Below are 18,046 nucleotides of genomic sequence, written 5' to 3'. Positions count from 1 at the left end.
TAAGCACAGAGCTGGGAGTATCCCAAGCCATCTGCCTAACTTTTCTTTCCACAAAATTTCGGAAATACAGAAAAATGATGATCTGTAAGTCCTGCCTTCAAACAGTTTACATTCTAGTTGGACTGGAATGTCTGTCACGTGAAAAGATTAGAGATCCATGGAAGATGCCCTGATTCACTTGCCCAAATTAGATGGCACAGAATATGAACACAGGTATAGAAGGATGGGAAGTGACAAGTGCTGATAAGAGTTGATGAGATTTTACCTCTGAGCCCTTGGTAGTGAGTCAGCTTAGGACAAGCAACACAGAAGGAGGGTAGCCTGGGAGTTCCCGTTGTGGCTCAGCGGTAATGAACCTGACTAGGATCCCTGAGGACAAGGCTTTGATCCCTGGCCTCACTCAGTGGGTTCAGGATCCGGCGTTGTCATGAGCTGTGGTGTAGGTCGCAGACGTGGCTCGGATCTCACGTTGCTATGGCCGTGGTGTAGGCTGGCAGCTATAGCTCCAATTGGACCCGTGGCCTGGGAACTTCCATATGCTGCGGGTGTGGCCCTAAAAAGCAAAAAAAAAAAAAGGAGGGGGGAGGGTAGCCCTCCCCGTAAGGCATGCCGGGCAGGGACAGTGGAGACACGTTAGGTTAGGGCTGCCCAAAGGCGTGGGTAGCAGTGGAGGTGCTGCTGGCTGCGGGACAAAGACCTGCGTGGCCCTGACAGTGCTGTCCCCTAGGTGCGCCGCCACCGCAGCATCCATGAGGTGGACATTTCCAACCTGGAGGCCGCTCTGCGGGCAGAGGAGCCTGGCGGGCAGGCCTATGAGACACCGCGGGAGGAAATTGCCCGGCTCCGCAAGATGGAGCTAGAGCCCCAGCACTACGACGTGGATATCAATAAGGAGGTGAGCTGCGGCCAGGAGAAGCAGAGCGGGGAGGACACTGGGAGGTGATGGGGGCGGTGACCTTGGTCCCTCCGCAGCTCTCCACCCCAGACAAAGTCCTCATCCCTGAACGGTACATCGACCTGGAGCCCGACACTCCCCTGAGCCCAGAGGAGCTGAAGGAGAAGCAGAAGAAAGTAGAAAGGATCAAGACACTCATCGCCAAGTCCAGGTAACGGGCCTTGGGGGAGCCTGCCCCCTCTCTGCCCACCCTGGTACCTAGGACACCTGGGGCATTAGTGCCACTGAATCCTGTGTCCGGACCCCTGTATCTGGGGGTCCTGAGCCACCCAAGCGGAGAGCAAATGGAAGCAGTGGCTCAAGGCGGCAGATGTGGCCCTGACACGTGGCAGGGCTGGTGAGGCTGCCGTGGGTGCCGAAAACCTGCTGGCTTGTGCACAGGCTGTCATCAAGTCATACTGATGGATGGCCCTCTGGTGACTTCTTCTCCCCTTCGAGGCTGCTCGAAATGTTCACTCGAACCTTCCGATGCACTTGAAAATGTTGCAGGCAGGGGTCCCAACACGTGTGTTGCCAGGGTCCTGCTCACCCCAGGGGACAGCCTTGCTGGGAACGGAGCCCGCACAGTCACAGGCCCCTGGCCCCCCCACCGCCAACCTCAGTCTGCAGGCCGCCCCTCCCCAGTCAATCAGACCTTTCTGTGCCCCCTCCATGTCTGTGTGTCTGTGCCTCTTCAGTATGCAGAACGTGGTGCCCGTCGGCGAGGGGGACCTTGTGGATGTGCCCCAGGACTCAGAGAGCCAGCTGCAGGAGCAGGAGAAGCGGATTGAAATCTCCTGTGCCCTGGCGACCGAGGCCTCCCGCAGGGGCCGCATGCTGTCTGGTGAGAGGGACTGGGCCTCGCTTTGCCAGGGAGACAGCTGACCAGGTGTAGGGGAGGAAGCGCAGGGGGGCCAGGGACAGAGAGAAGTGTAGGGGGGCCAGGGACAGAGAGAGCCAGGGACAGAGAGGGCCAGGGCCAGGGAGGTGTTCCTGGAGGTCAGGATGAGCGTTTATTGAGCCTCAGGTACTGTGCTCGGCTCCAGGGGTGCAAAGGGGCCAGAGGCGCTCACATCCAGGAGCTCAGAGCCGTGATGACTCGACTCATTGCTTCATGGAGGCCTGGCCAAAGGCCATGAGGAAGCACAGGGAGCCGTTCCACCTGGGCAGCTCCAGAAAGGCCCACAGAAGTGATAACTGAGCTTGACTGGGAAAGATAAAAGGATGTACCGGTGGCAGAGTGAGGGCCAGGTGCTCCAGGGTATTCTGTCACTTCCTATTCCTGCTGCTTGCAACTAGGAGGGATAAGAAGGGAAGATGGTACAGGCAGCCAATACCGTCACCACCTTGGCTACTGACCCAGACTGCTAAGAAAAGATGAGAAGAGGAAGTGACTTCATACCGATACAAAGGCCCTCGGGTCTGAGGAGACACTGTCAGGGTGCAGCCAATAGAATTAACTTCCCCTCAGCTTGAGGGAAAGCACCCCGGAAGAGAGGGGAGTGTCACTGGGAAGAATGGAAGAGACTCTGGATGAATGGGAGGCAGAGGAAGGACTGTGGTTAAGTCATGAAGCCTGCTAGACAGAATAGTCCCTTCTCAATATGAAAGGTGCTTTGGGAGTTCCCGTTGTGGCGCCGCGGAGGTGAATCCAATTAGGAACCATGAGGTGGCGGGTTCCATCCCTGGCCTCGCTCAGTGGGTTAAGGAACTGGCGTTGCCGTGAGCTGTGGTGTAGGTCAAAGACGTGGCTCAGATCCTGCGTTGCTGTGGCTGTGGTGTAGGCTGGCAGCTATAGCTCCGATTCGACCCCTAGCCTGGGAACCTCCATATGCTGTGGGTGTGGCCCTAAAAAGAAAGAAAGAAAGAAAAGAAAGGTGCTTTGGATGGAGACGGAGAGGGAGGGCTCTGAAGGCCAGTCCAGAAGAATGCCTGGATGGATGCCAGGCTTGTGAGGACTGTGGTAGGGGGCAGAGACAGGTTGTGCTGGCCACAGGTGTGGCAGGGAACAAGCCAGTCAGTGGCAGAGAACAAGCCGACCAGGATGTTGTCTGGGCACACTGTGGAGGGCATGGCAGTAACTTGGGAGGGCTTGAATTCTGGCTCTCTGAGGCTCCATTTCCTCACCTGTAAACTTCACATCAAAATACCTGGCTGGTGGCATGGGGATCAGAAATAATCCTAGTACTAAAGAAGCCCCTAACACAGTACCTGCCGCTCAGGAGCTGCTCCATACATGCTAGCTGGCTGTAGCAGCCGTGGTGCTGGTGCTGATGATTATATTAGTTGACATAGCAGTAGCTCAAGTAGAAATGGGAACCTTTCGTGGGTTTTCTAGCTATTTAAAATATGGATATCTTCAGAAACCAGAGGTTTTGGAGTTCCCGTCGTGGCGCAATGGTTAACGAATCTGACTAGGAACCATGAGGTTGCAGGTTCCATCCCTGGCCTTGCTCAGTGGGTAAAGGATCCGGCGTTGCAGTGAGCTGTGGTGTAGGTTGCAGACGCAGCTCGGATCCCACGTTGCTGTGGCTCTGGCATAGGCCAGCGGCTACAGCTCCGATTGGACCCCTAGCCTGGGAACCTCCATATGCCGCGGGAAGTGGCCCTAGACACGGCAAAGACACACACACACACACACACACACACAAAAGAAAGAAAGAAAGAAAGAAAGAAACCAGAGGGTTTTGGCTACAATAAAGGGGATTTAAGTAAGTTTTAAGGAAGAAACCACTAGCCTTTAGGGTCTAAATGGACATTGGAATGGGAGGCCAGGAAAAGCCCTGGGAGATATTTCAGAAACAAGCTATCGGTTGGGCTGGATTTGAGGGCAAGAGAAAGAAAGAATGGGCTTCAGGGAGCCCTATCCTGCAGCCAAAAGGCAGCAGAACCAGTTTGGCTGCAGGGAGGCCTCTGTCAACTGCCCTATAGTTTAGCAACCAAATGAACTTGAACCTTCCCATGATCAAATTCTACGTGCTCTGGGCAAAAGACAACTTCCTATTTCAAGGGCTAGAGCAGGCAGCCTTGTTGTCACTTCCCTCTGCCCCTGTCCCAGCCCCTGGGTCTCTCTGCTACAGCTCAGCTGCCAAAGGTGCCTGAAAACAAAACCCACCCCGACTTATCAGATTTCCCCCACGGCGGGCTTACATTTCAGGGTCTGTGCGCTGAAAGCCAACAGTCATCTTGCTTTTGCCAAAACCCCAACTATTTAAAAAATGGCTGTGGAAGGGCTAGACCTTAGACATAGCCCACTGTCCCCACTGCCCCTGGCCGATGGCCCAGATTCCCAGAGCTGCAGCTCTGCCAGGTGCAGCGAGCACTCTTCCTGGGCACATGCGCTGTGGGCATAGGGCCATGCCTGTTTGTGTTTGGTGGTGGTGCTGGCGGGGGTGCTGGGCATGGGGTGTGAGGATGGGGCATGGATGCAGTTAGTGCCCAAGTGTGGGTATGGTATGGATGCTGTGGTTGGTGGCGAGGCTGTAGCCTTTGCCAGTATACCTGGTGTGCGCCGTATATGGAAAGAGGCAGCAATTTTAAGTTGGTGTTTTTGCTTGTTTTTTTTTTTTTTTTCAGGGCCGCACCCGCAGCATATGGAGGTGCCCAGACTAGAGGTCTCATCAGAGCCACGACTGCCAGCCTACACCACAGCCACAGCAAAGCCAGATCCCAGCCGCGTCTGCAACCTACACCACAGCTCACAGCAACGCCAGATCCTTAACCCACTGAGCGAGGCCAGGGATCGAACCCGAGTCCTCATCGTTCCTGGTTGGATTTGTTTCTGATGTGCCACGATGGGAACTCCAATTTTAAGTTTGTGTGTGGTGTGCTGTCATGGGCAGTATCTGTACAGGGTACAGGTTGGAAATCCCTATGTGTGTGTGTGTATTCACATGTGTGGTGTGTAGGTGGAGAGGATGTTTGAGTGTGATATAGGAGTATGCGTGTGTGTGCAAAATGTCTGTGGATGTTGTACGGAGACCCTTGATGTATGAGTATAGGTGGTTTGGGGAAGCTGTTGTGTGCAACATGCAGGTAGGGGTAGTGCTTATGAATACACAGTGTTTGTGTGTGATGGGCTTTCTGTGAGGTATGAGGAATGTAAAGCCTGTTTGTGTACATGGTGTGGACAGTGGATATATTGCACGCTTGTGAGCATACACCTGTCTGTGCAGCCTGGGGATAGCGTAGCCTCAGAAATGTGAGTATGTGTGACTAATGATTTACTGGTGCAGATGTGGTATTTGTGAACACGCAACTGTAATAGCACACTCATGCCTATCTGCTGCTTCTGTGAATTTATTTTGGTGGATATCGTCTCTTTTTTTCCACTTTTTTTTTTTGGGTCTTTTTGTCTTTTTAGGGCTGCACCCTCAGCATATGGAGGTTCCCAGGCCCGGGCTCAGGTCAGAGCTGTAGCTGCCGGCCTACACCACAGCCACAGCAACGCCAGATCTGAGCCAGATCCTTAACCCACTGAGCGAGGCCAGGGATGGAACCTGCATCCTCATGGATGCTAGTACGATTCGTTCCCACTGAGCCACGATGGGAACTCCTATTTTGGTGGATGTATTCTTAATCTGTATTTAGTATTTGTTTGCCTTCTTAAAGAGGTTATATTTAAACAAGTCATCTTTCCTGCTCTCACTCATTTAGTATTATAAACGTCTTTATTTTGCTGACCCCTGTGGAAGCGGGCTCTAATCCCTACAGATCTGTTTGCACCTCTGCTAAATGCTTCCAAACTGTTACGCTTTTAAAGAGATCATGTCTACTTTTTACAGAAGACTTTCTCTCTTCAGTTGTGCCTCATATAGATGCCAGTGGGCCTCTCAATTCCTCTCTCTCTCCCCTAATTCTCCTATTTCTAATCTCTCAATAGCCTAGAAACCCAGCAAGCCAACACCTATTAGAATTGTATATAAATGAGTAACTAGACTCCAAGGAGCTCTTCCATGACTAAATTGGAAGAGCTTTTCTGCTTGTCCATTGTAACATCTCTTTGTCTTCCTTGAGATCTCCCTTGCTTATTAGGTTTTGGTTTTTTGACCGTTTTAGAAGTGGTCGTTGCCAGACAACTAAGCATGGGATCTGTGATACAAAGGTGCACACAAATGTGTTTATGTTTCAAAAACGTTTTGGTTGTATTTGTGTAGGAAGTTACAAGTGTGCTGAGTCACATGCAAGGGCACAGGTTCAGAAGTGCCCTTACACATACGTATGTGAGTTGCGTGTGCTAGGCAGGAGGCTGTGGTGGTTGCTGGATCCCACGTTCAGACTGTGGATTGCTACCTGTTGGGGAGAGCGCTGCAGGTCTCGTGTGCATATGTAGGTGTGTGCAGATATGAGATGGGAGCTGTGCCAGCCCTTTCTCTTGTTCAGAGGCCAGGGAAGGCGATGAGGTCCAGGGTAGGGTGGGGAGTAAGGGCCTGGGAAGTTCAATGGCAGCATCCGTCTCTTGAAGGAAACACAGTATGACCCTGGCTGAGGTCTGCTTCTTCTCTGAGCCTGAGTGGGGACATTCTCTCATAGCTGCACCAAGCGTACATGAGGGTCTGGAGACTGCGTAGAGTTTGTCCCTAACGATACGACTCCCCTTTTCATTGTCCTTCACTTTGCTGGTCTCCACACACAGTAATAATGATAATAGAGTAAAATCTCATTAGTTCAGATGTCACCACTTTAAGGCTTGATCTGTTTAGGGGTGGCTTGAAGTTTGCCTTTCCTGGATGGATGATATGAGGTCTCAAGTGAGAGTGGAAAATCATTTCTGGACCTTCCAGCCGAAATTAACCGACCGGCCTGAAGCCTGTCAGAAACCTCCGTTTGCCTGGAACTGACAAACATGGTGATCCCGTCACTTGGACTGAGTCCTCGAATGCAGGGCCTGATGTTGTAGACTAGTGGGATTTTACTGCCCTATTCATCATTATCATTAGCGATGTCACTGTCTACAAAGTGCCATCCTCACTCTGTCCCCCAGGAGTGGAGAGGGGTGTGCATCTCCCTGTGGCACGGATGGAAGGGAGGGACCCCAGGCTCAGAGGAGCCGGGCCTCGCCCCCCATCACATGGGTCTCAGCAGAGCCAGGTCTCCTCTGGGGCCCCATGCTCTCCTCCATGGCGCCCCCAGAACCAGGCCAGCCCCGCCTCAGCTTGAGCAGGTTCCCAAGCTCAGCGCTCCTCTCTGCTTGCCTCCTGCATTGCTCCCCCGCATGGAGGAGGGCCTCGCTTGCTCCGGGTGCCCAACCTCCTCCCTCCTCCCACCCCACCCGCCCCTATTCACTTCCCTGTTCATTTCTGTTTCCAGTGCAATGTGCCACCCCAAGCCCTCCCACCTCCCCTGCCTCCCCGGCTCCACCAGCCAACCCCCTATCGTCTGACTCCCCACGGGGCGCCGACAGCAGCCATGCCATGCGGGTCTGAGCTCTGACGTAAGCACTTTTCTACTGTATTTCATCCACCCGGGGAGCGGGACCTCCCCCCCGCCACCGCCCCCATCACCCCATTGAGCCATCTGCACCCTCTCGTTCTATCCATCTGTCCGGCGTTGCTTCTCCCCTCACCCCAGAGCCGTCTGCCGCTCTCTCCCTTCCATCCATCTGCTTGAGCCTGCCAGCATCCCCGTGCAGTGCTGGGCTAGAGCCGGCTGGCAGGGCTGCTTCTTGGATGTGGCATTGCCAGTGGGCTTTGCTTCTCCAGAAGCAGACAGGGAACAAAGCTGAGGCCTCTCCTGTCTGCTGTCGGAGGGACTTCCCTGACCCCCCGCTCCAGCACCTCCCGTTGGCAGCAAGCCTTCCATCTGGTGAGAGACACAGCAGTCCTGCCTCAGAAGCTGCTTCTCCCAGATCTTATTTCTCCCAGATCTTATTTCTCCCAGACCTTGCTGTAAGTTAAAATAGCATTGGACAACTCCAGGCAAAGGCTGCGTCCCTTCTTTATTCCTAGCACGCAGCCGCTCAGTATCAGGCAAGTGCACAAGCATTGGCTTCTATTCATTTATTCCCCTTTCTCAGGGTTGAGGGGGTGGGCGAGTTTGCCAGATGAGACCTTGCTGGGGAGGGTGGACTGGCGTGTCTGCTCCTCTGTGCAGCTCCTTCTCACCTGTGTCTCTCTCCTCCAGTGCAAGCCCTGGCCGAGGCCAACGCCATGAAGCTCCACAGAGCCACGTTCTGAAGCCACCTCTGCCTCCCTGAGATCCTGCTCCCCACTTGGCCCCCTGGCCCCCTGCCCCTCTGCTCCTATGGGAACGCTGCAGGGAGCCGGGCTGGGGGCCGGGCTGCTTCCAAGAGGCGCACGGGCACCTCAGTGTCCACACACCCATGGCACTTGGCCCTGAAGCCCTCGCTGCTCAGAGAGTGGTCCCGGGCCAGGGTGCGAGATGGCGGGGTGAGGACCGCCATCCTGTCTGATGCTCACGGTACAGGGAGCCTAGGTCTGGCTCCAGCAGGGGTTGTGATGGCCCTATGGGCACATTCCGTGGTAGAGGAGATGTTCCGGTGGGGAACGTGCCCTGGGCTACCCTAGGTTAGGACTCCTCTCTTGATGCCAAGGACAGCACCTGCCATCGTCCCCTTTTCCCATAGACCCCACCCCTGCTGCCCCAGCTGAACCCAGGGTCTTGGCACATCTCTGCTCCTGGGTGCTCCTTTGGGGTCCAGTGGAGACTGACTGCCCTGTCTGAGCCAAAGACGAGATGATGAGGGATGGGGAGAGGTTCCCTCTGGGAGCCCAGTGCTGGCTGGCCGGAGAGCCGCAGGTCTGTGCAGTGTCTGAGGGCAGGTTGAGAAGGGGTGGCAGAGAGCGGGGGAGAGATCTCAGGAAAATGAGAGGACAGGGAAGGAGCAGGACTCATGCGCAAGTAGGAAGAGAAGGACGGAGATGAGAAGAGGTGTGGATTGGTTTCCCCAGGGTGGAGCCTTTAGGTTTGTGCCAAGTACAGTGCCGGGCTGTCAGCTCTGCTCATCCCACCCGTCCCCAGGATCAGTGGGGCTCCCAACAGGAAGACCCGCCACCCGCACCCTGCCTTGGGGATGGAGGTGTGAGTCCAGGGGCTGGGCAGCAGCAGCCTGGGAGATGGCTCTTTTGAGGTCTGGGCCTGGTGTTGGCCTCCCCATCCTAGGGTTGGGAGCAGAGAGAAGGATCTGTCTTATGGAGGGGCCGGTCAGCCTCGGGGGCTCTCCTAACCATTTCTGCGACATCATCTTGTCTCCCTTCCCCCTGGAATGTGCCGTGGGCCAGCCAAGGGTGTGCCCTGGGAAGAGGGAACGTGGCCTTAATCTGGTAAGCCAGATTCTGGGCCCTACCCTGCATTCCCTGATGAGGACACGTTGAGGCTTACGGAAAGCCTCCCTTCTAGCCTGGCTCTCTTCCAACCCACCTACCCATGGGCCGGTGGTGGAGAGACAGAAGCAAAGCTTCTTCTCCCTCTGACCCGCCCACCTTGAGATGAATGTAGCCAGAGACGATGAAGGAGAGAGAGTGAAGCCGAAAAACCTTGGCCCTAGGTCTGCTCTTTGCCAGAGTTGCTGTCCAGAGACTTCAGCCTGACCTCCCGCGGCCCCAGGAACGACTACCTTAACTTCCACCAATTCTTCTTCACGCCTTCCTGGCTGGGACAGTTATGGTTCATATGCAAGTAAAGATGACAGTTCATTCAACAAATATTTATTGAGCACCTTGTATGTACCAGGCACTGTTCTAGGTGCTGAGAATATTCTCATGCTTCTGAGGGATTACCGACTGGGGGGATGCCATGCACCTTCACTTCTAGCAGGTTGTTTGAACATGACCCTTGGCTGCATTTCCCATCTTCGGCACAGCTCAAGCACCCTAAACCTGTCTGTCCTCTCCCCCCACAGACCGGCAGGAGGGATTGGCTCCCAGGTAACCCTCTCTCCCTTCTCCATCTTCTCCCACACCTTCTCCATCCATAAGAAACTGGTTTTTCGGGGCCTTCCATGCCTTCCCCTTTCTTTGTCTCTCTCTCTTTTTTTTTTTAAAGCGATATTTTTCAAAATATATGTGAAATACCAAGGATTGACGTCTGCCCCTCTGCCATCTCTCTCTCATAAAGCTGGCTCTTTATGTTGCTTTACATGCCTTAATATATGTTTTATGAAGATTACACATATTATAGATGTATATGTAATATATATATTTGTTCGGATGTCTGATCCTTTCCTAGAACTCCTGCCCGGGCCCATTTCCTCTCCTTTACTTTCCACGCCATTCCTAGCATACTGTGGCCATACCCCATGCCTTTTGATCCAAAGAAGGGGAGAGGAAAGACTTATTTTAAGACAGATCTATTTTATGCTTTTGTTATAAAAGCAAATCTATTTTCAAAATGTGCAATGTCTGAGTGGAATTGGCAAGTGATATGAGGAGACTGGGGTGGCTGCCTCCAGGCCCAACCCTCCGCCCTTCCCTCCTCCGTGGCAGCTTCCTTCCTCCCCCTCCCCAGTCTGCAAAGGGCTGGTCCCCAGAGCTCACCCAGGGAGCGTCTCGCCGGGGCAGGACATTCTCTTGCAAGTCCTGGTCTAAGGATTTGATTACATGGTCAACTCTTGTTGAGCCTCTAGGTTTATCGGATGTGAACCCTCTTGAAAGAAATGTTTACAGTTGTGTGCACAGAAGTACGCCCATGCAGGCACCCCCCCCCCCCCCCAGATGTGCTCCTTCATCACCCACTGGAAAGGGCAGACAGTTTAATGGCAGCCTATGCCAAACAGCACCGAGAAGGTCAGACTGTTCTTGAATGGATCCAGGATATGGTGCCACTGGCCAAAGGAAGCGATTTGGGATCACTGGTCCTTCGGTGTAGACACATTCGAGTTCCTTGGACTTCTCACACTCCTTTTCACTTGATCCCTCTCGGGTCTGGGTCACATCTATGGCATCTGTCTCCCTCTGTGACCTTTCTTCGGGGGCCGTTGTTAAAGGGGATGGTACCCCGGTCTGGCATCCAGACTTTGAAGTCAGCCCAGAAGGTCCCATGGACAAGGTACATCTCAGCCTTGCCAAGGACTTTCCTGCTCCTGGGGCCCTGAACTAAGCCAGCTCAGCCTTCTAGCTGCTTATCAACTGTCGAAGTGGGCAAGGAGCTGTTGCCTTGCAAGGATTTGGGCGAAATGAAAGTCTTTTGTCCAGATCTGGAATCAAGGGTTTTGGAATCTAGCACTGAGCTCCTGGCCAGCTTTTGAAGCCTGGCTTCCCACTCTGACATTTCCTGGCATCCTATTCCTAGCCTAGAGCATTTGCTATGAATGATAGGGGCCCAGATGGAAGCCCAGGGCTAAGGAACCCACCTAGGGACAGTCCTGGTCACTAATCTAGGGCCTTCCCAATTAGCACATTTCCTCCGTCATCAATACCAAGAGGCTGTAATCAAATACTAACTCTGTCACTTAAAAGATGTTCTGAGGTTGCAAGCTGTGCTCACTTGCTTTCTTGCCTTAGTGAGAGGCATGCTCTTGGACCAGGGCTGACTATAGCAAGACAGAATTAATTCCTTTCCCCCTTAGGCACCCCCCCCCCCAACCTGGCAGCTCTTTAAACTAAGGAAAACATGAAATATACATATATATATACATATATCTATTTATGCACATATTGGGGCCAATTTGATTTGCTAGTATTAGACAATAAACCATACAAGGAAATTTATGATCTCAGTGTCTTTATTTAGTATAAAAGTGACCTTAGAAGAAGAGTTAAGGTTAGATAAACAGAGGGTATCTCTGTCAGGGGACCAAACAACCATAGCAGCCCCTTAGCATCTTTCTAGCAGATGAGCCTCTCCACAGGGAGGGGCCATCCTAATTGACAGATGAGAGCTTGCTTCCCTCTCAGCAGCATTCTTTTTAGCTATAGGTACTGAAGCACCCAGTGAGCTCGCATTTGTATCTTGCAAGTTTGTATAAACCCATTACAGGAAATAAATGGTTTGTACAAGTGGTCTGTCTCTGGCACTCTCTGTCTGTGTCCAATGGCAATTTTTTTTTAAAGTACTTGACTCTTTATTATTTTATTTTTTTGTCTTTTTAGGACCACACCCACAGCATATGGAGATTCCCAGGCTAGGGGTCAAATCAAATCAGAACTCTAGCTGCTGGCCTATGCTACAGCCACAGGCACAGCCACACCATATCCGGGCCACATCTGTAACCTGTACTACAGCTCATGGCAACGCCAGATCCTTAACCCACTGAGTGAGGCCAGGGATTGAACCTGCTTCCTCATGGATATTAGTGAGATTCTTTTCTGCTGAGCCATGCCAGGAACTCCACCCAATGGCAATTTATGTGCTTGGCAGAGAAGGGGATGGGGATCTAGGGCCAGACCTTCCCTGACTAAGGGAACTGGGTTCAGAGTGCCCATTGTGGCTCAGGGGGTTAAGAAACCAGTATAGTGTCTGTGAGAATGTGGGTTTGATCCCTGGCCTCACTCAGTGGGTTAAGGATCTGGTGTTGCTTCAAGCTATGGTGTAGGTTGCAGACATGGCTTGGATCTGGCATTGCTGTTGCTGTGGCCTAGGCCTTCAGCTGCAGCTCTGCTTCGCCCCCAGCCTGGGCACTTACATATGCTACAGGTGTAGCCCTAGGGAAAAAAAAAAAAAAAAAAAAAAAAAGAACTGCGTTCGAAGCCAGTTATATACCATCTATTATCCTCATGCCTTGGCCTCCTTCCCAGGCAGGAATCCCAGCGTTCTCAGAAGCCTGCTGCCTCTTCAGCAGCTCGGAAATGGTGGTTTGTTGTCTACACCTTGGTCATCTTTTTGATCCAGATGACCCCAGATCAAGGCTTGTCTCAACGTCCTGCACAATGGACGTATCAGATGCTTCAGGCCCTGGAACCTTCCACTGAAGGCCAGGGGGAAGAAGTATCGGAAAGGCCCCCCAAATTCTTTTCAACCAGCTTTAGTGCTTTTGGTTAATTTCTCTTGGCAGATTCTTGGTGGGTATCAATTATTGATGCTCTGTGTCTGAAGGACTTTAGCAGAGCTGCTCCATTTGAAATCTGTCTGTGAAAAACGTGACTCAAGAAGCCCTATGAGTTCTATGGGGCAAGGGATAGAGAACGTGAGCCCAGAACAGCAGTAGGCTTCATCGGAAGCCTACTGCAGGATGTCTGGGGAAAAGAGGAGGCATTAATGGTTTGAGGAAGAAGAGATGGGAAGGCAAGCTTCTTGTGATTTCTGATAGCCTCAGTCTGGTCCAATGACCAATTTTGAATTCTGGACACCTCTTCTCATCCCTAGAGAGCAAGTAGAGTGTGATGAAAGGTAGATAGATAGATAGATAGATAGATAGATAGATAGATAGATAGATAGATATCAAAATGACTGGAGGAGTTCCTGTCGTGGCGCAGTGGTTAACGAATCCGACTAGGAACCATGAGGTTGCGAGTTCAGTCCCTGCCCTTGCTCAGTGGGTTAACGATCCGGCGTTGCCATGAGCTGTGGTGTAGGTTGCAGATGCGGCTCGGATCCCGCGTTGCTGTGGCTCTGGTGGTAGGCCGGTGGCTACAGCTCCAATTGGACCCCTAGCCTGGGAACCTCCATATGCCACAGGAGCGGCCCAAGAAATAGCAAAAAGACAAAAAAAAAAAAAAGACTGGATTTTATTTATTTATTTTTGCTTTTTAGCCCCCCGCCCCCAGCACATGGAGGTTCTCAGACTAGGGGTTGAAACGGAGCTACAGCTGCTGGCCTACACCACAGCCACAGCAACACCAGATCTGAGCCGCATCTGCGACCTATACCACAGCTCATGACAATGCTGGATCCTTAACCCACTGAGCGAGGCCAAGGATCAAACTTACATCCTCATGGACGCTAGTCAGATTCGTTTCTGCTGAGCCATGATGGAAACTCCTAAAATGACTGCATTTTAGATTTTGTAACATCCCTGGAAGAGCTATAAACCTTGATGTCCTTTGTGGATCAGGGAGAATTAGGATCAGACAGACGTAGGCTCAAGACAGAAGCCTCTAGGGCTGGAGGAGGTTTGATATACTTTGGATATTTGATATAATTTAGAAATTCTCAATTTCTAGGACCTGCATCCCTGTCCCAAGCCACCCTGCCTAGGCCAGAGCCAGTGGCTTGAAGAGGAGATGGGATGTGAGAGCATAGGGTCCTGCTGGGCACCAGTGTCCCCATGAACAAGGGCAGGCTTATTTCTAAGGATAAATCTTGTTAGTCTTTGCCTGCTCCACCCTCTCCCCAGATCAGCCCTTTGATCAAACCAGGCTGGGGTTGCAAAAAGCGGGTGGTAGTCAAGAACTATACATGAAAAAGCACCTTGCAGAATGCCCTTTAAGGGGTGCTCTATAACTACGGGGTCACGTATTTTTTCTTGAAGAGAGGCGAACCAGCGTCAGGCAGGCAGCCAGGCTTCAGACCCTGCTGCTGCCCGAGAACTGGGGCCATGCCTCGTGTCCCCTTCCCCTCATGCCTCCAGTGCAGAACTGGAGTACCGCATGGCAGAGACTGATGGGAGCGAAGGAGAGGTTGTGCCCAACTCCTGGCCTTGCTCCTTGCTGCCGCACGAAAGACTTGGACACATCACGAAAGTTCTTGACTCTATTTCCTCGTCTGTGAAATGGGGATGTTAACTACCCTCTTATGGCGCTCTCAAGAAAGTCAAATGGAACAGTGTTTTCCAAAGTAGGAAATATTCAATTGTTTTTGAAAGCACCTAAGAGGTCAAGTAAGAAAAGGCAAAGGAGAGAGGATTAAGATGGTGGAATAGAAGGACTGGAGCTCAACTTCTCTCCTAAAAACAACAAAATTCACAACTAAAGGCTGAGAAATCTCCACCTAAATGGACCAGAAACCTTAAAAAAGACACCCTACTCCAGAAGAAAAAGAGGAGGCCACATCAAGAGGAAGGAGGAGCGATTTCGTGATATAAACAACCCCATACCTCCAGGGTGGGAAGCTTCACAGACTGGAAACTAACTGGTTCACAGAGACTCACCTGCAGGAGTGAGAGCTCTGAGCCCCACATCAAACCCTCACGTTGTGGGGATCTGGCACTGAGAGAAAGAGCCCCTGGAGCATCTGGCATTGAAGGCCAGTGGGGCTTGAGCACAGTAGCTCCACAGGACTGGGGGAAACGGAGACCCCATTCTTAAAAGGCGCACATGGACTTTCATGTGCACTGGGTTCCAGGGCAAAGCAAAGTCTCCATGGGAATCTGAGTCAAACCTGACTGCAGTTCTTGGAGGACCTCCTGGGAAAACAGGGGTGAATGTGGCTTGTTGTGAGGGATGGACATTGAAAGTAAAGCTCTCGGGAATATTCAGCAGTGTGGCTTTCTCTGGAGGTGGCCATTTTGGGAAAATCTGGCCCCACCCATCAGTCAGTGCTGAGAAGCCCCAGGGCAAACAACATCCAGGTGGGATCACAGCCCCGCCCCTCAGTAAACAGGCTGCCTAAAGACCCCTCAGGCACACAGCTGCCTCTAATCCCATCCAGAGACTAAGCCCCACCCACCAGAGGGATTAGAATCAGCTCCACCTACCAGTGGGCAGGCATCAGCCCCTCCCATCAGGAAGCCTACACTAAGCCCCCATACTGACTTCAGCCACAAGGGGGCAGACATCAGAAGTAAGAGAGGCTACAACTCTATTATCTATAAAAAGGTCACCACACCAAAAACCTATAAAAATGGAAAGACAGAGAACTATAACTCAGATGAGGGAGAAAGGAAAAACCCCAGAAAATCAGCTAAGCAATGAGGAGATTCTCAGCCTCTAGGAAAAAGACTTTAGATTGTTGATGCTGAAGATGATGAAAGACATTGGAAATAAACTGGAGGCAAAGATGGATAACTTACAGGAAGCACTGCCCAAAGAGATACAAGATATAAAACTTAAGAAGAGATGCAAAATACAATAACTGAAATAAAAAATTCACTAGAAGCAGCTAACAGCAGAATACAGGAGGCAGAAGAACGAATAAGCGAGGTGGAGGACAGATTAGTGGAAATTACGGATGTGGAACAGAAAAAAGATTGAAAACAAATGAAGAGAGTCTCAGAGATCTCTGGGACAATGTTAAACGCACCAACATCCTTATTATATGGGTGCCAGAAGGAGAAGAGAGAGAGAAGGGGACAGAAAAAATATTCCAAGAGATAATAGCCAAAAACTTCCCTAACATGGGAAAGGAACCACTCACTCAAATCCAGGAAGCACAACGAGTACCATATAAAATAAACCCAAGGAGGAATATACTGAGACACATATTAATCAAACTGACCAAAATTAAAGACAAAAAGAAAATCTTGAAAGCAGCTAGGGAAAAGAAACAAATAACATACAAGGGGACCCCAATAAGGTTATTGGCAGATTTTTCAGCAGAAACTCTGCAGGCTAGAAGGGAGTGGCATGATCTACTTAACGTGATGAAAGGAAAAAACCTCCAACCAAGATTAATCTACCCAGCAAGGCTCTCATTCAGATTTGAAGGAGAAATCAAAAGCTTCACAGATAAGCAAAAGTTGAGAGAATTCAGCAACACTAAACCAGCCTTACAACAAATACTATAGGGACTTCTCTAGGCAGAAAAGAAAGCAACAGGAAACAAAAATTCCACAAATGACAAGGCTCACCAGTAAAGGTATATACACAGTAAAGATACAAAATCATCCACGCACAATTACACCACCAAAATCAGAAATCATGAGAAGAGGTGAATACAAATGCAGGACACTGGAGATGAACTTGCAATTAAGAGAACAAGAACTTAAAACAATCTCATATACATATAGACTCATATCAAAACTTCAGAATAACTTCAAACCAAAAATCTACAATTGATACACAAACAAGGAATCGCTGGAGAAGAAATACATCTCATAGTAAATAAGTGCATAATCCACCCTGAAGGGAGTCATTTGACATCATTCTTGGAATGCTGAAGTCTTCTTAGATCTGATTCTGATTTCCTCTCCATCAGTGAATTTATGATAATTATAATTAAATAATGCCACTGTACAATTAAATAATACAGTTCTACAATTGTATTATTAATAACCATTTCTCTCCATGGTACAATGTAAGGTCTATAATGTCTTGTTTATCACATCGCCTAGAATAGTGTAATGCCTATATTGAAGAATCAATAAAATGTAACAAATTATGAGGACATATTTATATAGTTACACTGTTTTTTAACCAATTTATATTTTACTTATTTTCAGAGGGTGTATTATTTTTGTTATTCTAACTGGTTGTTATTCTTTTTATTATGCTATGTAAAATATTTAATATTAGCCTTATAAATATATAATATATATAATATAATATATATATAATATAAGGCTTTCTTGTTTATAAATTTTAGTTGCATAATATAGACAATTTTAATATAATGCTAATTTTTAAAGAAAAATTGAAATGTAATAGATTATACTAAATAGTAAAGATGAAAGCCATACAAAATGGGATAAAGTATAGAATAAATTTCCTATTTGTGTCAGTGTATTTTCCATTCCACTTCTCCAGAGGGAGTCACTTAATCTGTTATGATCCATGATATAATAATCTGTGTGAATGTAATTGTGTTTAAATATATGTATTTTATTCTGTAAAAAAATAAAATAAAAATAAAATTTCAAAAAAAAAAAAAAAGTCAAATGGGAAAATGGATTGGAGTTCCCTTTGTGGCATAGTGGAAATGAATCCGACTAGGAAACATGAGGTTGCAGTTTCAATCCCTGGCCTCGCTCAGTGGGTTAAGGATCCGGCGTTGCTGTGAGCTGTGGTGTAGGTTGCAGACAAGGCTTGGATCCTGCATTGCTGTGGCTCTGGCATAGGCCAGCGGCTACAGCTCCAATTAGACCCCTAGCCTGGGAACCTCCATATGCTGTGGGTGCTGCCCTAAAAAGCAGAAAAAGAATAAAAGAGAAAATGGATTTTAAAAAATGAAAAATTCATTTACAAGGAGATGGAGGTGATGCTGTGCAGGCCCCTCAACTGCCTTTAGGGACATGAAGAGGGAGGAGGGGAAGATTTCCCAGGGTCCCCTTGGCTCCATAGTCTTCACTGGAGAACATCAGCAGGGCCCCCTGCTGTCCAGCCCTCTAAGGTGTCCCCCTGC

General features: G+C 50.0%; 1 protein-coding gene across 17 annotated transcripts in view; it reads left to right on the top strand.

The window, feature by feature from the left end:
• The window catches only part of PLEKHA6 (pleckstrin homology domain containing A6), a 155,907-nt gene extending 144,016 nt beyond the window's left edge, over nt 1–11,891 (top strand). For 16 of the 17 annotated variants that reach the window (XM_047752084.1, XM_047752091.1, XM_047752087.1 and 13 more), the window contains 5 exons: nt 728–895; nt 973–1,106; nt 1,633–1,778; nt 7,244–7,367; nt 8,057–11,891. In XM_047752084.1, the coding sequence (XP_047608040.1) occupies nt 728–895; nt 973–1,106; nt 1,633–1,778; nt 7,244–7,359 (564 nt within the window). In that variant the 3' untranslated portion in view covers nt 7,360–7,367; nt 8,057–11,891. The remainder of the gene's footprint in view (nt 1–727; nt 896–972; nt 1,107–1,632; nt 1,779–7,243; nt 7,368–8,056) is intronic. The other variant, XM_047752081.1, reaches the window with a different exon arrangement.
• Nucleotides 11,892–18,046: the final 6,155 nt, after the last annotated feature.

The sequence above is a fragment of the Phacochoerus africanus genome, chromosome 11 (genome assembly GCF_016906955.1).
Source record: "Phacochoerus africanus isolate WHEZ1 chromosome 11, ROS_Pafr_v1, whole genome shotgun sequence".
Taxonomy (NCBI): domain Eukaryota; kingdom Metazoa; phylum Chordata; class Mammalia; order Artiodactyla; family Suidae; genus Phacochoerus; species Phacochoerus africanus.
This window is presented reverse-complemented; position numbering and strand designations above follow the sequence as displayed.